We start from the raw sequence: 23,914 nt of genomic DNA on the forward strand, positions 1-23,914 counted from the left end.
TCTTACAAAATTAGTAATTCAAACCCTTATATAAGTAAGGACAGCGCATACAATGTAAAAAGCTGGGCTTTGCAAGGAAATACAAAGAAAGTAAAATATACATGAAGTGAGGTGATTGGCATATCAAATAATTTCAGTTCTCCTAATTATAGCTTTGAGATCAAAGCTCAACTCACAATGCTAGAAGAGGCATAGCAAAAATAATGCAAATGTGGCAGTACTCCAACGGTCATCTGCTGCTATGTGGATATCTGATGCACCTAAATATGTTGCTGAAAAAAACTCATAGACAACTGAGAGATGATGCTTACTGCTTCCCCCCTGGATTCCATTTTATACTGCAACCAATGCTACTAGAAAGTACAAATATAAATTTAGTGCACAACCTAAAAATATTCCCTATCCACCCATTTCCATTAGGCTTTTCAAGGGAAGAAAACCAGAAAAAGACATAGACAACAAAGGGGAATACAAATGGAAATAAGAATACCTGGGTTTTTGAATTGATGATACTGGCTGGCCACTAAGTACACAATCTAGTGCTAGGCTCAAGTCCCTATAAGATGTGTCATAACAAATACATTAGGAATTCACAATACAATAGATTCTTGAGGGAAAATTGAAAAGACAATGTAGCTAACCTTCCCGTGACAGGCACATTGTTACTTGGCCTTGAATCATCAAATTGTCCATGATACACTAGCTCAAAGGGCCTTCTGCCATCCTGACACAAATTGAAATTCTTCAAATCTGTAAATAGTTCCAAAATAAATAAAAAAGCAAGATTACTTACAACTCTTTTAAGAATACTTTAATAGTAATAGAGGCTTCGAGAATATGTTAGTATTATTAACTTGCGATTAAAGAAATAAGAAGAAACCCAAATCTCTCTCAGTAAGAACTGGGATACATCGCAATGAATTGTGGCTGCACGGATAGCAAACAAGGGGGTAAATACATCTATAAGGTGGATAACACATACTTTAGGGGAAGAAACAATGGGTCAGAAAAGCATGCAAATCTCAAAGCAGGGGCGCGGTGTGTCATGCTGAGTGCTGACCTTGAAGCTTTCAGATATAACTCATGCAGTCATTACCTTTTTGAATAGGAAAAATTCTGGTGTACAAACAGCCCCAAAATCTCTTGCCACTTCTTGTGACTACAAGAAAAACATCACGCTGAAGAAATTCAATACAAACAGATTCTACAATATTTCAAATAAAACATAAGAAACAGACAATATAATTACTGCATACATGTCATGTAGTGTATTGAACACCTCATCTTCGTACAACAGTTCATGAGTACAAAATATAATGCAATTTCGATGATTTCTTGCCAACCATAACTACTCCACAACTGTACTTCTACGGCATAGTTTACATAATTGCAGCTACAAGGGAGAACAAGTAGTCCAAAGAGGAAGAGGAAAAGGTGCATGTAGCATACAATCACTTCTTTCAACTGAATCTAACATTTTCACATGGAGCATAGAATATATATGTAAGAAAATCACTAAAATTTCAACATATATTAAATTTTGATAGTTTTATATGTGTAAGGATTCAATGTTAAGAACCTAAAGGCTGAAACCATCATATACCATACCTGGATACGCCTTTGGGTATGAATACTTTCTTACTTTATTCATTGACTTATTAGCATCCTGTTCTTGTCATGGTTGACCTACTAAACTTCTGGATGTAGTTAAAACAGCAGTAGATTAAGAGGCTCAAGGTTAGATATACCTCAGCAGCAGCTTCATTCATACTGTTATTTTTATTACTCAATCCTCTTAAAAATATAAGTTTCTGTTAGATAGTTATATATTTTTTGGGGCATTACCCTAAGTCTCACCAGGGCTCCTCATCAACATAGGAAACAGTAAGCTTCTAAACATGCTGATTCCCAGCAAGCAATTTGGCAGTGGGGATAAAAACAGTAAAAAAATAAGCTAGATTAATCCATATTCTCAATAGAACTGGACCAGCCTTGTAGAAAGATATAGTGAAGAAATAAGGGTTAATAGCGGACTGGTGGACATCTGAATCAAGCCAGACACTGATCTAGAGCAACCAAAATATTTTTATAGAAAATGAAAAAGTAAATGGGAAGAATTGTTTGGGATATATACAAAGACTAAGCTAAGAGAAAACAGCATCACAAATGGAAAAATCCATCAGAAAAGATACAACAGGTGACAACATAGTGCAAGAGCATATCGACAAGCAATTTAATTGAAAACTATCATCAAGAACTCAGTATATAAGCACACCTCATCATAAAGATAAGGGAAAGGATATTTGAGGAGCTTAGCTTCTTCAGCCATGAATTCAGGTCCATCCTGTGAAAGAGAAACTCACAACAAATCACATAATGGTCTCACAAATTCAAGAGATCATAAGTTATAAAGTATGTGAACCTGTGGATGTGTAACTACAGAGTTTGAAGATATTGCTACCACCGCAAGCCCTTTCTGCAGCAAAGATGAACTTCTTGATGTTATTCTGTTCTTTTCAACAACTGAGCTGACAGCAAGCAGAGAGAGCATGTAATGCGTGAAATTAGAAAAGAAGGGAAATGGAATCAACTTTCTACCTACCTTCATGTAGAAATTTGAGAGTTTAACAATATCCTTCTTCAAATGTATGACAAATGGACAATGGTTGCAGATGAACATAACCTAAAAATTAAATTATTAGAGATAAATCACAGTAAACACAAGGTAATAAAGAAGAGGGAAAGAAAATTCATGATTCTTTGATTCTTTTTTCAACCTTTGGCTCTAACACAATAAAGCTTCTAAGTTTTTGTTAGAACCTTGTGCAGGCATAAGTTTATAATTTATGGCTAATAGAAATATTCAATTATGGGTCGTTTGGTAGAGTGTATTAGCAAAAATAATGCATGCATTAGCCTTGTGTATTAGTAGTACCTTGTTTGGTGCATTAGTTATACACCCTATTGTGTATTGAGGAGGGTATTACTAATACATGGAAATCCATGGTATTAATAATGCAAGGAGATTTAATGCATGCATTAGGATGGTTAAAGACTCAATTGCCCTCAAATCCTTTTTTACATCTTTTCCACCATATTTATGGAGGGTATCTTTATAAATAAATATTTTTTTAAAAATTATGCAACGCATGCTATTTTTTAATACACCAAACCAAACAATACATAAGAAATAATCTATGCATAATTAATGCAAGTTTTACCAATGCAAGTGTAAACAACAAATTTTCGAGCCGAGAAAAATAAATAATCAAGACCGGAAAATTGGAGTAGCAAAGAGTAATATTTGATTTCAAAATGTAGTGCGTGTTACAATCTCTATGATAATCCTCTGATTCTTCAAATAATATGGAATATGTTGAACTTGAATTTGATTTAGAGTCAAGGGCTTGAATAGCTTGATCTTGAATCTTCGTCTTCAAATTTGGATTTGAATTATTCGTCATGAACACTTGTATGGTTATGACGAATAATAAATATGAACAAGTAACTTGATCTTGAACTTCTTGATATTTTTCTTCGTTCTTGATCTTGAACTTGAGCTTGAATTTGATTACTTGAACTTTGTAGCTTTGTAGAAAATTTATGGCCTTTGATCAACGAGCTCTCTTCTTGCTTCTTGTTCTTTTTTAAAACCCCCTTTCTGAGAATAATGAGGACCCTTATATATAGTTGTAGGGAGTGGTATGAGGGTGTGATTTGATTGATTGGTTTGAACTGACCAATCAGATTTCTTTGGTGAAGAGCTTTAATTTGATTGGTCAGAACATGTCACATATACACGTGGCATTATTCTAGTGGCTCATTTAATTTGACTTAGATTGCCACATAACTTCGACACGTGGCATGATTTTAGTGGCTTATTTAATTTGACTTGGATTGCCACATAATTTTGGCACGTGGTGTGATTTTAGTGGCTCATTTAATTTGACTTGGATTGCCATATAACTTTGACACGTGGTATGATTTTAGTGGCTCATTTAATTTGACTTGAATTGCCACATAACTTTGACACATGGTGTGCTTTTAGTGGATCATTTATTTGACTTGGATTGCCACATCATTTGGACTATTTTCTTGAACTTAATATAGTCTGAATTAATTTACGGATTTAAATCCAATATAATTCTAATGTTTACAAATGCCCCCTACTTCAAGTCTTGTTGAAGTATTTTATACAAAGCCTAGGCTTGAAATATTAACTAAACGATAATAGTATGTCGTGCAATTTAATATGCACCATGAACATATTAAATTAATACGTTCCTCCAATTAGAGTGACATAGTTGGAGTGAATAATGAGACTCCAATTGGAACTTGATCACGTGGCAAATTTTATTATTATTATTATTATTATTTTTAATTTTTTTATTATTATTTATTTTTCATCCAATTAGAATTTAGAAAGGACACACTCCTTTTAGAATACGGATAGCCCAAATTTTCACAATTTCACAACCAATTAGGATTTGGAGAGAATAAATTTGTACTATTCCACTAGAGTCCTAACCCAAAAAGTAATTATAGTTACTTTGGGAGAAGGACTCCCTCACCATCACTATTTGTATATAAATAAACTCTCTCCTTTTATTTATTTTTATCATTGGCATTGGCAATTTTGATGCTCCTTTTTGCATATACTCTTGAGTTCATCAAGATATGAGGTACGTTTTTTTAAAAAAAAAATATCCAGCATGCATATTTATTTTGTCTTATATGAATTGCCAACTAAAATAAATAGTTTTTAATTCATATGAACTTATTTTCTTTACAGCCAAGTTCCTCTTTTTTTTTTGTTTAGGGCGTTTTTTTTTTGTTTAGGCTTTTTTTTTTGCAAGTGAAAATATTACTTCATATACAATGAACTTTTATTCTATTGGAGTCAAAGGTACTGCATTGTTTGAGCCAATAATTTTACATTATCTTTGACGAAGACTTTACACCGATTGAATCAAATGCATCACATAGTCTAAGCCAGAGACTTTACACCGTCTGAGTCAAAGGCATCACATAGTCCAAGCCAAAGACTTTACACCGTCTGAGGCAAAAGACTTTACATGATTTGTGACAAAGACTTTACACTGTCTGAATCAAAGGCATCACATAGTCCAAACCAAAGACTTTACACCGTCTGAGGCAAATACTTTATATGATTTGTGGCAAAGACTTTACACCGTCTGAATCAAAGGCATCACATAGTCCAAGTCAAAGACTTTACACCGTCTGAGGCAAAGACTTTATATGATTTGTGGCAAAGACTTTACACCGTCTGAGTCAAAGACATCACATAGTCCAAGCCAAAGACTTTACACCGTCTGAGGCAAAGACTTTACACCGTCTGAATCAAAGACATCACATAGTCCAAGCCAAAGACTTTACACAGTCTGAGGTAAAGACTTTACATGATTTGTGGCAAAGACTTTATATGATTTGTGGCAAAGACTTTACACCGTCTGAGTCAAAGGCATCACACAGTCCAAGCCAAAGACTTTACACCGTGTGAGGCAAAGACTTTATATGATTTGTGGCAAAGACTTTATACCATCTGGATTAGGCATAGTTCTTGCTCAAAGAATATAATCGTTCATTATTGAGATTAATGACCATGATTATTGAATTACTAATTTAAGAGCTAATAACACATTTTTTTTTATTTTCTTGCAGATTGAATCACGGTTTACTTTAGAGATTTGACTTCCTCTTCTTCAGAGTTGCGATACCTTGTGTGTTTCGATAGTACAAGAGATATATCATTGTATGAGAGCACCAAAGCCGGGAGAGACTTAATTTATCAGAAACCAAACTTCTTAATTTAAAACATATCCAAAATTTATAGCTCAAGTCCCTCAGGATCGTTCTAAACAAACTTCAAAAATGAACTTCACATGCAGGAAAGCTGACAGATTCATATTCGCATGATCTTATTAAAAATACTCATATCTCAGCGTAGAGAAGCCGAAAAGAAGATTCATAGAACTACACTGTGTACAATAATCACAGCTAATAGCTTTACGGATTTGTGCAAATATTTCTTTGAAGTCAATTCAAATTCTGTCTTGATTGGCCTTCTCTAATTCACACGTTATTTATGACAATCTACAAGAACATTGTGATGCTCAAATAATAGCGTGCCCCATTTCTTTTGAACTTATGAGACTAAACTTAGGATGTAACTCTAAGCACCACGGACCTCGGCGATGAGGGTCAAGAGAGACTGTGTTTGTTGGATACTCATGCGACTGAACTCATAATGTAATTCCAAGCACCTACGTACCTCAGTGAAGAGAATCAAGTCATAACGTAGTTCTGAAAGAGTGATTTTTTTTTTTTTATTATTATTATTATTGTGTCCTAACTTTTGTCTAGGCCGCCTCTTTCGAGATTTTCAACCTAGCAGACATTTTTTTTTTATGCCGTGCATAGTTTATACTCTTGCGGGCTAGGAGTAACATGCAATTTAAGCTCGTACCTTAAGGAGCGTGTTTCTTTTCTTCAAGGATAGTATCTTTTTATGAACTTTCCATTAATGGGGCCAATGCACAATCTTTCTGAGTCAACCAGTTTGTAAGCACCACTTGAGTATACTTCTTGTACCACATATGGTCCATCCCATTTAGCGGAGAACTTGCTTCCAGACCGACGAGAAGTAATAATAGGCCTTCTTACAACAAGAACTTGATCACCCACTTGGAAGCATCTAAGACGAACCTTCTTATTAAAAGATCGAGCTAGACGAGCTTGATAACATTCCAAACTTTGTTGGGCCTCTAGTCTTTTTTCATCAAGAGCCTCTAATTCTTCAAGGCGTAACCGGGCATTTTCTTCATTAGTGAGTCCTTCTTGAATGGCAAGGCGCAATGATGGGATTTGACGCTCAAGTGGAAGGACTGCTTCAACTCCATAAACAAGAGAATAGGGAGTCGCTTGTGTTGGCGTGCGATACGTAGTCCTATATGCCCAAAGAGCCTCTTCCATTCTTTCATGCCAATCTCTCTTAGACTTGGAAACAACTTTCTTCAACAAGTTGCAGAGTGTCTTGTTAAATGCTTCAGCGAGACCATTAGCAGCCGCATAATACATAGAGGAATTGCATTGCTTGAAGCCAAAAAGATCACATATCTTTGTCATTAACTTGTTATCAAATGGCTTGCCATTATCTGTCAATATGTATCAAGGAATACCAAAACGGTAGATAATATTGACTCGAATGAAGTTAGCGACATTCTCTTTCTTCACTTCTCTAAGAGAAATAGCTTCTGTCCATTTTGAGAAGTAGTCAGTTGCAGCCAGGATGTACAAATGTCCACCAGAGGACTTAGTCAATGGTCCAACAACATCCAAACCCCAAGCTTCAAATGGCCATGAGGCAATAGTTGGGTGCAATACTTCTGGGGGTTGATGTATAAAATTCGCATGGAATTGGCAAGCTTTACATCTTCGGACGTAATTCAGACAATCTTTCACCATGGTTTGCCAGTAATATCCCATCCTCTTTATGTGAAAATGAAGTTTTGACCCAGATTGATGCGCTCCACATACTCCAGAATGTGCTTCTTGCATAGCTTGAGTAGATTCATCTGCCCCCAAACATCATAAAAGAACTCCATCGAATGACCACCTATAAAGTATATTTTTATAATAAAGAAAATGAGGGGCTCGTCGTTGGATTTCTGTCCTTCTTCGAAGATTTTCTGGCAATATTCCATAACACAAGTAATCTATTATTGGTTGTCGCCGATCTTCAATTTCAGCCTCCGAAATGGTGATAACTTGTCCAAATTCTTCCTCATGCTCATCTGGAGACGGAGTTATCCATCTTTGGCAAACCACAACTTGCATTTCATCAGGCGATACTAATGCAGAAGCTAAAGCTGCCAACGCATCAGCCTTCTTATTTTCCTTTCTAGGGACATGTTGAATAGTCACCTCTCCAAGCCATCCTATCATCTTTTGAGCATAATTGCAGTATGGAGTAACTCAGGCTTCTTTACTTCATAATTACCCAAGACTTGATTGATCACTAACTTGGAATCCCTAAAAACTTGTAGTTGCAATTGTTTCATATCAACGGCCATTTCAAGCCCAAGTAAGAGTGCTTGATATTCAGCAACATTATTGGAGCAGTGTTGTGTAAGAGTGAAGGAGTATGGTAAAACTTCTCCATGGGAAGTGACAAATACCACTCCAGCATCGGCTCCTTCACGATGTGCAGTACCGTCAAAATACATCTTCCAAGGTGGCTGAATTTCCACTAGCATTGCGTCTTCGTCAGGCAATTCATCAGATAACTCCCAATCATTCGAAATTGGATGATTGGCCAAGAAATCTGCTAGCACTTGTCCTTTTACTGCCTTTTGAGACATATACACAATTTCAAATTATTGAAATTAGAGGTACCACCTTGCTAGTTGATCACTTAAGACAGGCTTGGACATGACAAACTTGATAGGATTTGCTTTAGAGACAAGTTGTACAATATGAGCTTGGAAGTAATGCTTCAACTTCTGAATCGAGAATACGAGTGCCAGACATAACTTCTCAATAGGTAAATATTTGATCTCGTTTTGTGTCATCATCCTACTCAAGTAATACAGGGCATTTTCTTTTCCTTTATTATTTTTTTGTGCGAGAAGTGCTCCTACTGACATTTCTTGTGCGAGAAGTGCTCCTACTGACATTTCTTGTGCTGCAATGTATAAAATCAATGATTTTCCAGGTATAGGAACTACAAGTACCGGAGGCTTCATCAAATAAGACTTTATGTTCTCGAAAGCATTGGTACAAGCTTGGTCCCATTCAAAAGGAACATTTTTCTTCATAAGGCGACTGAACGGTTGACATCTCCCAGCCAGATTTGAGATAAACCTCCTAAGATATGCTAATTTTCCCTGTAAGCTTTTTAACTCATGAATATTTTTTGGCTCAGGCATCTTCAAAATAACATCTATCTTATCTTGGTCAATCTCGATTCCTCGATGTCGAACAATAAAATTGAGAAACTTTCCCGAAGTAACTCCAAAGGCACATTTTAAAGGGTTCATTTTGAGTTGGTATCTTCGAAGTCGTTCGAACACCATTCTCAAACCTTGCAAGTGGTCATCACTCTTCCTTGATTTCACCACTAAGTCATCAACATAGCATTCAACGGTTTTATAAAGCATGTCATCAAAGATATTTTGCTCTCGTTGATAAGTAGCCCCAGCATTTTTTAAACCAAAAGGCATTACTTTGTAGCAATATATACCTTTAGGAGTGCGAAATGCAGTAAGTTCTTCATCCCTTGGTGCCATGCGAATTCGATTGTATCCAAATGAACCATCCATGAAAGACATTGTCGCATATCCAGTTATGGCATCAATCATAAGCTCAGGGATTGGAAGAGGAAATTCATCCTTAGGGCATGCATTATTAAGATCACTAAAGTCAACACAAATTCGTATTTGGCAATTCTTCTTTCTTACAGGTACAATACTTGAAATCCATGTAGGATATTTGACTTCACGAATGAAACCTGCTTCAATGAGCTTGTTAACTTCAGTTTCGATCAAAGGAACCAGTTCAGGTCTAAAGCGACGTTGAGCTTGTTTAACAGGACGAGTGCCTTGTTTCACAGCAAGACGATGAACTACAACTTTAGGGTCAAATCCTGGCATCTCTTTGTAACTCCAAGCAAATACATCCCTAAATTCCATAAGCAGCTCAATATACTTCTTCTCTTCATCGTCATCCAGTGAAGCACTTACATATGTAGGCCTTATATCATCATCAACCCCAAGATTTACTTCCTTCAATGCATCAACAGTATTCTTTATCCCTTCCTCGAGTTCAGGTGGCACATCTTCAGCATCCTCATCTTCTTGAGGATCACCATCGTTAAAAGATATGTGATGGCATGCACGAATATCAACAAACCCATCCTCAATTTTTGCATATAGTGAAGTACTTTCCTCATCACAAATTGTGATGTGATTTGATGATCCCACATTTTCTTCATCTTCATCTCCATCTCGCTCCCTAGTGTGAACTATGCTATGAGTTCTTGCTCTCAGGACATTTACACATGAAACTACAAGTTTTGTTTCTCGCCTCGTTCTAGAAGGGATCAAACTGGGGCAATTCTTGGGTGAATTATGCTCTCGAGCATGTACCCGTTCTTTCATTGTTCTATAATTTACTTGGCGCTTGTATTTCTTCTTCATTGGTCCCAACCAATCAAACACTGAAGTTTTTGGAGTTGATTCGATAAGCCGATCAAATGCAGCAACATTAGGAGTCATGTCATTAAGTCGATCAAACACAGAAAGCTTCTTGTTGAACATCATAGGTTCTTCCACAGGGGTAATGTAGTTGATGCCCATCCTTTTTATAGAGATTCGAACTAGCGACGGTTGTATATAACCCAAGCCTTCACGCGATTGCTTGACAACATACCCTCTCTCTATCATCATCCTTTGAGTTGGATTTAGGCCATGATTTGCCTTTTTAATAACTTCATTTGGAAGCTTCCCTACTTTAAAAGCTTCATTGGGATTGTATCCTGCTTTCACCAACAACTTATATGCATTTGAGTCAAAACCCTTATTTGTACGCTTTTTAGGAAGTGATTCATATGAATCATGATTCAATGGTCTGACAAATCCTTCTATCATTTTTGAAGGTGATTTGATTGCATCAATTTGCTTGATAGGAAATGTCAACTTGCTACTCTGCAACTCAGAGGGTGGGATCTTGACCTTGTTTGTCTTTGGGACATAGTGAGAAATAGGAATCATTCTCTTACTTGAAGATGCCTCACTTGTCTTAGGCATCTTACTTGAAGATGCCTCATTGTCTTAGGTACTTTACTCATATCTGAAAGCGTTTTATTCTTTTCAATCATGACCCTCGCATTATCAGGTGCTACATCAACCTTTTTTTTGTGACATCAGCAGGTATCGTGTTATCAACTTTGACTTATTTTGAAACATGATTCTTTAAGTAGAATTTTGCATCAGCAAAGTGCACTTCTGTCTCAGTGAAAGGTTCATCATCAACAACTACCTTTTTTTGAACCCCTTCTTCAAAGTATTTGAAACATTGATGGAAGGTGGACGGTACCACTTTGTTCTCATGTATCCATGGCCTTCCTAACAAGATATTATACGAGGTCTTTGAGTCAATAACATGCATCCATGCACTCGAACGCATATCTCCCATCGTTATATCTAATTTGACAGCACCAATGACTCTCTGCCCCCCTTGGTTAAATCCTTGAATCATCAAACGACTTTCAGACAGTTCATTTATCGAGATTCCAAGTTCCTTCACAGTACGAATAGGGAGAATATTGACCCCAGATCCATTATCCACATGATCCTATTTACTTTATGTCAACGCACAAAACCTACCATATATAAAGGACGATTATGCAACACTTCACCCAATAAAAGATCATCATTAGTGAATGCAAACTTCTCATCACAAGTGTCCACTTCTTCAGAGTGAGACTTGATAGGGCCTTCATGTGATGAAAGTAATGATGGCGATGAGCCTTCTCCCATTGTCTCTTCTTTATCAATGTTACAACACGAGGCCTTGGTGTCCCAATGAGAAATCTTTTCACGGAACCAACTTGGCAAGAATTCCTCTAATGTCACCGGAGAACGTTGCTTTTGATAGTAATTCCCCCCAACTCTTGACTTCTTCACATTCTTCTTTACCCTTTGAGTTCTAGGTAGTTTCTTCATCTTTGCTCTTGTCACTTGCTTACTTGGCTCTCTTTGCAAGCTCGTTTTACAACGTCTTCGTCGTGTCACTAAAATCCATCCTTCATCATCAGTATAAGCATCGCAAGATTAGTTTTCCTCTAGAGGTTTATCTTCTCCTATTACTTCATTCATCAAAGGAAGGAGCGATGATGCGTTAACATCTATCGGTTTGAAGTCACCAAATTTAATCATTTTTGGTGGTGATGTGGCTAGGACATCACCACCATCATGTATTTCAACAAAGTTACAAAGAACTATAGGGTCGACTGAACCAAAAGTGACAGACACTTGATTTGAACTCTCCTTCTCATCTTCAAACAATATCTTTCCTTCACGGGCAAAATCCATGATCTTTTCCTTAAAGATAAAACATTTTTCAATAGGATGGCCCATCAAACGGTGATATTTGCAGTAATTTGGATCATTAGTCCTCCCAGCCTCACCTGGACGCTTCATTTCAGGTAGCTCAAAGAGTTTTAATGCCAGAAGCTCTTCAAAAATTGCCGGGACATCTGAGTCCAAGAAAGGATACTTTTTTGCCTGCATTTCCTTCAAAGTCAGCTTTTTACCAGCGTTATTCTGAAAAGTCGTGGTCTTCACCCTTTGATTCTTGCTTAGATTTGTAGCCACTTTCAAAGGCACGGCATTAACATTCATCGACTCCTTATTTCCAAACTTAGGTGCAGATTTTCCTCCTTTCTTTACCTCCATTTTGTCTTTTCCCTTGCGAGGATCATAAGTAAGTGGTCCTCCAATTCCGCTTACATACATGCTCAACTCCATATCATGAGCACGTGTGGCTAGTTCCTCAAATGATTTGGGTTTAATACCCTGTAGGATATAACGAAGTCCCCAACGCATTCCTTGAATACACATTTCTATTTCGGAAGTTTCACTAAGCCTATCCTTACAATTGAGGCTTGCATTTCTCCATCGGTTGATGAACTCGATGACATGTTCATCTTCCCATTGACGTGTATTTGTGAGTTCAACCATGCTCACAGTACGCCTTGTGCTATAGAAACGATTGAGAAATTCATGCTCAAGTTGTTCCCAACTATCAATAGAGCTAGCCTCGAGATCCGTATACCAGTCAAAGGCATTTCCTTGTAAGGAGCGCACAAATTGTTTGACTAGATAATCTCCATATGTTCCAGCATTATTGCAAGTTTCAAAAAAATGGGCAATGTGTTGCTTTGGATTTCCCTTTCCGTCAAATTGTTCAAATTTTGGAGGTTGATAACCTGCAGGCATCTTCAAATCATCGATTCTTGAAGTGTATGGTTTTGCATACGTAAATGATGACTTTGAATACACGTCATACTTATCTTTGATAGTTCCCATAATGAAGTCCTTCAGTTGATGAATGAGAATTCCTCCTTCAGCGGATACTTGCAGCTTATCACCCACATTTATTTGCTTTGTAACTGAATCTCCCTTTTCTTGTATCATGGGACGTTTTCCAGGTGCATGACTTGAGTTCCCCTCCATAACATTTTCAACTTTGTCCGACAATTTGACAATTCAATTATCTTGAGCTTGTACATATTTTGTTAGACTTTCAATTGCCTTTGTCAAACTCGCCAGTTGTTCTTCAACAGTTGAGGCGTTAGTCATCATCGCTTGGATGGCCGTTATGGATGATGGAGTAAAGCACGAATTTTTCCTTAAATTGAAATTTGTTTGAAACAAGTTACGTGGAGTGACTGGGGCAGATCTAGTGATCAAGACATCATCTTCATCTTGAATAGTGTAATTCCTTGTGTTAAAAGGACTAAATCGAGCCAATGTCTTTTCAACAATATCAGCTATATTCTCTCCTTCTTCCAATTCATTCGGAAAGAATCTTTCCCCCTTTGAAGATAGAAGATCAAAAATAAGACCTGATGCGGACGGCACTTAAAGTGCTTGTTGTCCTAGCAAGTTTGCTCTGTTCCTGGTGATGGGTCCCAAACTTCCTATAGTAGCATCCAGTATGTTCTCCACCTCAAAGAAAAACTTGAAATCAGTAGCCTTAGCAACAATAGTCCTGGAGTCTAACTTCTTAAATGTCATTTAAGTATTCTTAAAGTTTGATGATCGATGTAAAGAGATGAGAGGTAGAGATTGTCCCACTGGGCATGCCAAAATTTGTAAACAACAAATTTTCGAGCCGAGAAAAATAAATAATCAAGACCAGAAAATTAGAGTAACAAAGAGTAATATTTGATTTCAAAATGTAGTGCGTGTTACAATCTCTATGATAATCCTCTGATTCTTCAAATAATATGGAATATGTTGAACTTGAATTTGATTTAGAGTCAAGGGCTTGAATAGCTTGATCTTGAATCTTCGTCTTCAAATTTGGATTTGAATTATTCGTCATGAACACTTGTATGGTTATGACGAATAATAAATATGAACAAGTAACTTGATCTTGAACTTCTTGATATTTTTCTTCGTTCTTGATCTTGAACTTGAGCTTGAATTTGATTACTTGAACTTTGTAGCTTTGTAGAAAATTTATGGCCTTTGATCAACGAGCTCTCTTCTTGCTTCTTGTTCTTTTTTAAAACCCCCTTTCTGAGAATAATGAGGACCCTTATATATAGTTGTAGGGAGTGGTATGAGGGTGTGATTTGATTGATTGGTTTGAACTGACCAATCAGATTTCTTTGGTGAAGAGCTTTAATTTGATTGGTCAGAACATGTCACATATACACGTGGCATTATTCTAGTGGCTCATTTAATTTGACTTAGATTGCCACATAACTTCGACACGTGGCATGATTTTAGTGGCTTATTTAATTTGACTTGGATTGCCACATAATTTTGGCACGTGGTGTGATTTTAGTGGCTCATTTAATTTGACTTGGATTGCCATATAACTTTGACACGTGGTATGATTTTAGTGGCTCATTTAATTTGACTTGAATTGCCACATAACTTTGACACATGGTGTGCTTTTAGTGGATCATTTATTTGACTTGGATTGCCACATCATTTGGACTATTTTCTTGAACTTAATATAGTCTGAATTAATTTACGGATTTAAATCCAATATAATTCTAATGTTTAAAGCAAGCATTAGTAATACATTCTATTTAGCATTATTCTAATACACCCTACCAAATAGCCCCTTGTTAAGGACAAATAAGAAAGGATTTTATGGCCTACAGAATTGTTTTTTTGTACATGTTGGCAAATATAAAAAGCCAACTTTGAATAATATGGATAGAAGAAATGATAAGTGTTTTGAAGGGAAAACATAAGTTTTCTATTGATAACTTTAGATGCATTCCAAGCTTAAAAATTCTGATGCAAGTTTTGCTTTGTGATTGCATTGATATATCTGGATTTCTTGAACTCATTCCATACATAAGGAATTTAGGTAGAGCAAAGTCTTTTGTACACACACAGCACCTCCTTGGCGCTACAGCTTTGTGAATAAAATCGCCCTTTACATTTCAAAAAGAAATTCTCTCCCTTAGCAAATTAAATTCAAAATCCAACACATCCTTCCCATTTCTGTAAACAAAAGACACTCATGACTCATGTATGCCAACCATTCTAAACATGAGTAAATGCATTCAACCATACTTTTGGATTTATCTTTGTAAAAGTGTCTCCATCCTAGTTTAACAAACAAGTAATACTTTTTTTTATGTTTAAGATGGGGAACCCGTTAGTGTGGAATTTAGGCAAGGAGCATAATAAAGACAACAAAGGTATTACTATTAAATTTGTGTCTTCTTTATTTGCTTTACATATCTTATTATCAACTTGCAATGTCTTTATTATTTTCATTATAACGCTCTTTAGCTACATTACGCACTAGTCGGGTTCCCGATCCTAACATCAGTAATTATTGATTATAATAGTACTAAAGTAGAATTGAAAAAAATCAGGAAAATAACGATAATAGTATTGTTCTTTATACCAGTAATGCAGGATATGGTTCAAAATCATCAAGCTTCCAAACTTTACCAGTGAGCGGCTCCGTAAGCTGAAACATTATTCCCATTAAAAATTAGTTAAATTCTTTGTTTTCCAACATTAATTAACCAGCAACATTACTGATGAAAATCAAAGAAGGACCTCAAAATGGGGAGCTCTGAAACCAAGAGAGACGCCTTTGGACTCTGTTCTTGCAGCTCGTATCACAAGCTTCCTTGCCGGCAGAGTACTCTGGCGTTGCGGAGTATAACAGCTCTTCTTCAAGTAGCAGAGTGAGGAAAGAGAAGGAGGTAAAGCTTTAGCAGCTGTGGCTAACGTGCGCGGGACCGATAGTAAGCGTGCGCCGGTTGATAATCCGGTGACCGTTGGAATAACCACCATGGTTTCCGCTAACAGGAAATCTCTGCTTCACACGAAGTTTTATCCAGAGGTCCAATATTAGTTGTTGAAATTCTTTTGGGCCAAGTAGACTTAATTTGGGCCGTGGATTGAAGCTTAACGCGGGGGAAGATTCAAGTTTTTTGCATGGATTGTATCGAATTGGTGCCCAATAACAACTACCTAGTAAAATTCAAAGAAGTAGGGTATTGAAAGGATAATGTGTCGGCAAACCTTATCCCTTTCAATAGACTTTCGGTTAAAGTGCACCAAATTTAAGTATAAGGAAAAAGAAAACAGTAGAAAAAACATAGCAACTAATAAGAGACAGTGCATTTCCTATAAAATAGGATCAAGAACAACAAAGAAGTGTAATAATCAAAACACAATAAACAAACAATAATAAATATCACAAGCAAGAATACAATATTACATCTAGTACAAGGACAAAACACCAATAAACCTAAACTCTCAGAAAGCAAAACAACACTCCAGTACTATATTTGTGCCACTAAACTTATTTCTTAGGCATAATTTGGGCCACTAAATTTTTGTCCTAGGGTATAATTTGTGCCTTGAGCTTAATATTTTTTGCCTTGTGTTATAATTTGTGTCACTAACTTATGTCTCGGGCATAATTTATTTGAATTTATGTCTTGCAATTTTTTAATATATTTTTTGGCTGTTAAGGATATTTTTGGCTATTTTTATTACTTAAATCATCTTCGTTGAGGACACTTATTAAATTCAGGCTGAACAAGCTATTTTTATCTATATTATTGCTAAATAACATTTAATTTATTGTTATATTTCTTTTTGTCTTCTCATACTATTGTCATTATCAATTCAATTCACGTGTTCTTTAAATCACGTTACAATTCAACTGAACCATTTTTAGGGTAAACAGTTTGACATCTACCGTGGGCTAAGGACATTTGTGTTATTATTTTTGATCCATTTATCTCTTTCTAACAAATTTTGTCTTTATGAAGCTAAAAAGCCAATGGACTTAATGATTGACACTGATAACAGAGAAAATCAATGTACGCCAATTCGCTCTTGAACAATTCCACCAATCATGAAGTTAATCTAATCACCTGAGAAACTTTGATCATGAATGTAGGGAAACAGTCTTTGATAGTGCTCTTGCCCGACTTTTCGTGATTTGTGGCCTTAAGAGAGTCGAGAGATATTTAATATTTTGAATTGAGCGACTAATCTTATTAAGAGTCGTCCTTTCGGACTTTATTCTCCAAATGGAATAAGAGCAGGAAGTAAAACACCTGCCTCTAGAAGAGAAGTTCAGAGTTAGAGTGTGCCTAATTCATATGAAATTTCCTCTCTAAAATATGTCCAATCAAGAACGGAGGAGGGAACTTCACCGCAAGAGTCTCAGCATTCCAGAAAGGCCCACACTCCGAAACGTGACGATGATGACGATTAAGGCACAATTAGGATACTTGATTTTGATTTATCTAGAATCTTCACTGTGTTGAAAAATTAGCAAAAGACGCTAATGGAGTTGCAAAAGAAAAATGTACCTAACCTAGAGACACCACGAGAAGAGTTATCTAATAACACCGGAACAAAGTTATCTAATAACACTGGAACAGAGGGTCGGGGTAAAAATTAATTGAATGATATTGTAAGTGGTGAATCAACTGAACTTATGAAGTGCTTGCAAGCACTGGTTAGTCGAATGAACTAGAACAAAAAAGAGCTCAACGTCCGAAAAGACCAAATTGGATATAACTATAATAGAAAGTACATTCAATGATTTTGGAGGTGAGTGCTCTTAAACTTTTAACCTCACTTGTCCCATGAGCAAAAACTTTCGGGGTCAAAAATCAAAATCCGTTAAACTTGAAATTTTTCTCATGTAGCAAGAAAAACAAAAGATCAAGAATACCCAATTTGAAGGCCATTCTTATAAATTAATCACCCACAAGCAAATGGCTATTGGGAGCAATTCTTACTAATCAATCACATGATGAAGAATAGCTCCTGGGCTTTTAAATGGGCTTATGCCCATTCATCTAATTTTGTTTCTCTTCCTCTCAACTATTTGATTTTGTGAGCTACTTTTGAAAGCATAACCAAAAGTTTGAAACTTTAAAAGATACATTTCACTTCGCATTACCGTACATATTAACTTAAATTAAGCAATTTCCATCCAGACCTTAGAGGTTTTGAAATGCAACACTTTCTCCGCACTAAAGTTTGAAAAGAAATTGACAAATCCCTCATAAAGAAGTGAGATATTTAAGTTGGAAAAGAGATTGATAAACCCCTTGTAGAAAAATAAGATATCTAATGTAGTTTTTTCAGTTGTCTTATCAGATATGCTTGATGAATGTGTGTTGAAGACAACACACAAAATTATTGTACATGTAGTATTTGATATTTTATTAACAAAGTTACACAAACCTATCAATTTTCCCTAAATTGATGGTGCATTTTAAACCAAAATTTTCGTGTTTGATTTCTAGAAATGAAAAAACTTTCAATTCGGGACAGCTCTATTCCCTTTAATGAGCCTAACCATTGTGAATGTTGATTAATCGAATCAGTAGAATTCGAATACTGAATTCTTACAACAAAAAAAAAAGAACTCATCCAATAATATATTAATATTGGAAAATGTGACAAAGTTTACTTTTAGTCCTCTAATACTCCCTAATAACTATTTTAGAGATTCCTAAGTTGACCCCTTTACAATATGTAACTACTTACAAGTTACAACACAAGGCAAGAGTCTTGCCACAGAAAGAAAAAGAAAAAAAAGGTTTCCTCCTAAGAATTAAGATTAGACATTCTTGCTGTTTGCTTTATCAAAACGAAAGTCTTTTTAAGTAGCTAGATTTAGTTATTTTAATTAGTGATCAAACATAAGCATGATGTGTATTATGATGTAGAGCTAACCAGATTTTTCTTTGATTAGGTCATAAAAGGTACTTCTACAAGGATAAAATTTAGAATTATAAAGTTTAATTTTTATAGTTGTACATTTTGATAGGTGAAAGGGAGAGGAAGAGATTCTCTAAGTGTACTCATTAAAAACTATTATCTAATGAAACTTTAATACTCACTAGTAAAATCTAAACCTTAAATTGTATAGAATTAATTAGCATAAGACTAATTTTTAGCACGAAATCATCTTGGTTCTCAAGAATCTTTACTATTCACACCATGTGCCACTCTTAATTATATTCTGTGTTATTTGTTTTTGCTTCTATCTTGTTTGAACTTGTTATAATAGTAATAAAGTAATAATTATTGTTCGTAGGCAAGTGAAGATTGAGAAATGGGGATGCATTAAACTTTAATTTTTTAATTTCTAAGATTTTAATATTGAGTCATCAATTAACAAATATTACCAGATTATATCCAATTAAAGAGTTGATATACAAGTAGTACTTTACCTTTGGGATGCGTGCCATACACTGAAGAAGGTGAAGCTTTCGAAGAATAAACATGAAATTAAACTAAGGACAGTTTGAATCTGATTGTTTACCACGAAAGAATGTGGTGCAGTATATGAGATTGCTCCTTCTTTAATTAAATATTTCGAATTTGAGTTTTGGATATGGAAAAATTCTTGATAGGAAGTACTTTTTCTAAATGGACCCTATGCCGTGCGAATCCAAAATAATCGAGCTCTAATATGGATATAGAATATTGATTGAGAAAAATAATAATAAATATTGATTGTTCAAATCTGAACTAAGTGGATTTTTTTTAAAAAAATTTACGGAACGACCTATTGTTACGAATAGTTGTTGAAGCACATACGAGTTAGTTAGAAGCATATGTGAGTTAGTTAGAGGAAGTGTGATGTGTGTGATATGACAGCCGTAATGATTCAGCTGTCAAGTTAGTTACATAATCAGTAGGTGTATAAATAGGTGTGAAGGCAATGTATACAACATGATGAAATGACAATTCTCTGAAATAGAATCCAATGCTTCTTCTTACTTTCTACATATTCCATTAGTCTAGATTCTAATATGGTATTAGAGTAGGTGCTCTAAGTTTCTGCAAAAAAAACATCAATGGTGGAAGGAACTACAAACATGCAGCCAACAATGACATAAATTGATCATAATCATGCTTTGTATCTCCAAGCGTCGGATACTCCAGGTGCAGTTCTTGTTTCAACTCAGCTGATTGGAGCTGAAAATTATGGATTATGGAGAAGATCCATCAGAATTGCTTTGCTTGAAAAAGGAAAATTAGAATTCGTGAATGGAACCTGCAAACGAGAAACGTAGAGAAGTGAATTGAAAGATCTATGGGATAAATGTGATGCAATCGTGCACTTGTGGAACTCTGTTTCGAAGACCTTGTTGAATGGAATAGTATATGGATCAAATGCACATGCAGTATGGAGGATCTAAAATAGTTGTTCAACAAAGTAAATCGTATGCGGACTTTTCAATTACACAAAGAGGTCGCGACATTATCTCAAGGTACAAACTTTGTTTCTATCTATTATTCGAGATTGAAGGAATTGTAGGATGAATATGACATGATTGTGCCAGTGCCGAGCTGTGGATGTGATAAGTCGAAGGAATATGTAGAATACCTTCAGGAACAAAGATTGTTGGAATTTTTAGCTGGTCTAAATGATTCCTACGATCACACCAGGAGGAAAGTATTATTGAAAACTGTTGCTCCTTCTGTAAATCAGGCGTATGCAAAAATAATTGAGGTAGAAAGTGGTAAATCTATTAGTGTAAATTCTGCCAATTCAAATAATTTTTTGGCAATATTTTGGTCATGGAAGAGGACAAAGTTACCAAGGATCTACTAGTAGGCGACAACCCTATCAAGCTTTTATTGGGAGAGGCCAACCTTGCAAAGAAAAGAAACACTTCTTAGTTTGTGACTGGTGCCAAAATAAAGGACACACAAAAGAACAATGCTGGAAGATACTTGGCTATCCAAATAATAGATAGGAAAGAAGGAAAACTCACACTACTGTTAACAATGTAGCTGGTGAGAATTCTTATCAGAAACAAACAGATATGTAAAGTATGTCAACTATTGAGCATGAAGGAAAATGAGCTTTATTCAGTGAAGAAAAATACAAGCAAATTCTTAGCTTACTAAACAAAGAGGATACCACCATTTCAGCTCAACAGACTCAACAATACTGTGATTACCAGGCAAATATGACAGGTATGATTGCATGTTTTATGAGAAATATAAAAGTAGGTGAATGGATTGTTGATTCAGGAGCAACACATCATGTGACAACAGATATAAAAAGGTTAGAAGAAGCTATCAAGACTATAGGAAAAACAGAAGATAAAGTTCAACTACCTATAGGACAAAAGGCAAATATTACACATATTGGTAGCCTAAAACTATTTGGTAGTGATGTTGTGAAGGATGTGTTATATGTCCCTGACTTTAAGTTCAATATACTGTCAGTAACTAGGATGACTAAAGAACTTCATTGTGTTGTCACCTTTCTTCCTGATTTATGTGTATTTCAAGATCTCTCAAGTGGCAGGGCCAAGGAGATTGGTAGAGTAAGAGATGGATTATACATTTTCAGTGATGTTGTAAAGAAATTGAGTCACATTAGTCACAAAGATGTACATATTGCTACAACAATAAGAGGGAATGATGAAATTGATCTATGGCATAGGAGATTGGGACACACTTCATCAGCCACTATGAATAAGATAGTCTTTCTTACTAATGTAAATACTAGTTTCTTGCAACATAAGTGGAGTATATGTCCCCTAGCTAAACAAACTAGATTGATGTTTCCACGGAGTGTATCAAGGTCAAATGCTCCATTTTCTCTTATACACATTGATCTATGGGGTCCCTATAAAACTATAACTTTTGATAGTAAGCAATACTTTCTAATTATTGTGGATGATTACAGTAGATATACATGGATATACTTGTTGTAGCTTAAGTCTGAAGTAATTATAGTATTAAGAATTTTCTATGTTATAGTTAAAAATCAGTTTGGAAGAATGGTTAAGTTGGTTAGAACTGACAATGATACAGAGTTTTTCAACTCTCAGTGTACTACATTGTTTCAAAATCTTGGCATCATTCATTAAAGTAGTTGTGTGTACACTCCACAACAACATGGCGTGGTTAAAAAGAAGCATAGACACATCTTAGATATATCTAGAGCCTTAAGATTTCAAGCACACATACCTATTAAGTATTGGGGTTTATGCATTAAGGTTGCTGTGTACATCATTGAGAGGTTACCTTCAAGCTTTAGGAGGAAAAATTCCTTGTAAAATGTTACATGGGAGAAAAATGTCCATCCAGCATTTCAGAGTTATAGGTTGTTTATGCTATGCTACAGTCATCCCTAGAAGGGACAAATTTCCTGAGAGGGCAAGAATAACTGTGTTGATGGGTTTTTCAGAGATACAAAAGGAATATGTATTATTTAGCATTGCTTATAAGCAATTTTTTGAAAGATGAAGAGAGTCAAAAAGGGAGGCCAACAAAGTCAAAAAGGCTGCCTCCCTAATGACTTCTTTACAACCTTCCTTTGTTGAATTGAACATTTCATACGCGTTTTGAAAATGCGTAAAATAATTTTACGCGTTTTCATTCTCCTATATATAGAGGCCTCTTGCCCTTATTTAAATCATTCAGAAAGAGAGAGTAAGAATACAAAGAGAGTTATACACCAAGATAAATATTTTAGTCTTGAGTGTCCTCTTTAGTAGTTGTTCCTTTTACAAGAGAGAAGTGTTAATTATTGTTTTCTCCTTGTATTTGAGAGCTGTGTACTCCATATTAAATAGTGAGATCCTTCTACCCCGTGGTTTTTTCCTTCTATCATTTAGAGGGATTTCCACGTAAAATTTTTGTGTCCAATTTATTTTCATCATATCAAACTTTAGTTGTGGTACTTCCTCACCCCAACAGTGGTATCAGAGCCCTCGGTTATTCTGTCTATTTTATGCGAAGGTACTATCTGTGAATAGTAACTTTTCGTGAATAGTAAAATTCGGTGAATAGTAAATTTCAGTGATGGTACAGTTTGTCACGATTGTTCGCAAAAATATTCAGAAACGACCTAGAAGGGTGTAAAGCAAATAACAATGTCGAGTACAACAAAGTTTGACATTGAGAAATTTAATGGGACTAATTTCTCATTGTGGAAAATGAAAATAAAAGCAATACTGAGGAAAGACAATTGCTTAGCTGCAATTGAAGGCAGACCCATAGACTTTGTTGATGATAGCAAGTGGAACGACATAGACAGCAATGCAGTTGCTGATCTACACTTGGCACTAGCTGATCAAGTGTTGTCTAGTGTGGCGGAAAAGCGGACGGCGAAGGAAATATGAGATACTCTTACGCGGTTGTATGAGGCCAAGTCTTTACATAATAAAATCTTCTTAAAAAGAAGATTGTATACTCTTCGAATGGCAGAGTCCATGTGAGTTACTGAACACATCAATACTTTGAATACTATGTTTTCGCAACTTACAACAATGAGTTGCAAAATAGAGGGGACTGAACGTGCGGAGCTTCTACTTCAAAGTCTGCATGACTCATATGATCAACTCATCATCAACCTAACGAACAATACAGACAGTCTAATTTTCGATGAAATTGTAGCCGCTATCTTGGAAGAAAAAAATCTGCGCAAAAATAAGGAAGACAGACAAGCAAGTTTGCAGCAAGCTGAAGCCTTGATGATGGTGAGAGGAAGACCAACGGAACGTGGCCCTAGTGGGAGTCACAATCATGGAAGATCTCAATCAAGAAGTAAGAAGAATATCAAGTGCTACAACTGTGGCAAGAAATGGCACTTCAAGAAAGATTGTCGGTTCAAG

The 23,914-nt window shown here is 35.8% G+C and overlaps 1 protein-coding gene across 2 annotated transcripts; it reads right to left on the minus strand.

Moving 5' to 3' along the window:
* Positions 1-16,249, minus strand: LOC129903422 (uncharacterized). Of its 2 annotated transcripts, none has more exons than XM_055978977.1 (9): positions 15,843-16,249; positions 15,685-15,750; positions 2,603-2,683; positions 2,423-2,476; positions 2,276-2,344; positions 1,097-1,159; positions 642-724; positions 491-556; positions 1-350 (listed from the first exon to the last, which is right to left on the minus strand). In XM_055978977.1, exons 1-9 carry the CDS (start codon positions 16,080-16,082, stop codon positions 308-310), a joined length of 765 nt encoding a protein of 254 aa, XP_055834952.1. In that variant the 5' UTR covers positions 16,083-16,249; the 3' UTR covers positions 1-307. The 2 variants fall into 2 exon arrangements, with proteins under 2 accessions (XP_055834952.1, XP_055834951.1); XM_055978976.1 differs by having other exon boundaries at positions 1-353.
* Positions 16,250-23,914: the final 7,665 nt, after the last annotated feature.

The sequence above is a fragment of the Solanum dulcamara genome, chromosome 9, assembly GCF_947179165.1.
Source record: "Solanum dulcamara chromosome 9, daSolDulc1.2, whole genome shotgun sequence".
Taxonomy (NCBI): domain Eukaryota; kingdom Viridiplantae; phylum Streptophyta; class Magnoliopsida; order Solanales; family Solanaceae; genus Solanum; species Solanum dulcamara.

What these genes read in the sequence shown, in the direction of transcription:
- LOC129903422 (XM_055978976.1), bottom strand. Translation starts at nt 16,082, where the DNA reads ATGGTGGTTATTCCAACGGTCACCGGATTATCAACCGGCGCACGCTTA. An exon ending in TCAGAGCTCCCCATTTTGAG is followed by an intron (nt 15,751 to 15,842) that starts GTCCTTCTTTGA and finishes ATAATGTTTCAG; the next exon opens with CTTACGGAGCCGCTCACTGG. An exon ending in AACCATATCCTGCATTACTG is followed by an intron (nt 2,684 to 15,684) that starts GTATAAAGAACA and finishes TTTAATTTTTAG; the next exon opens with GTTATGTTCATCTGCAACCA.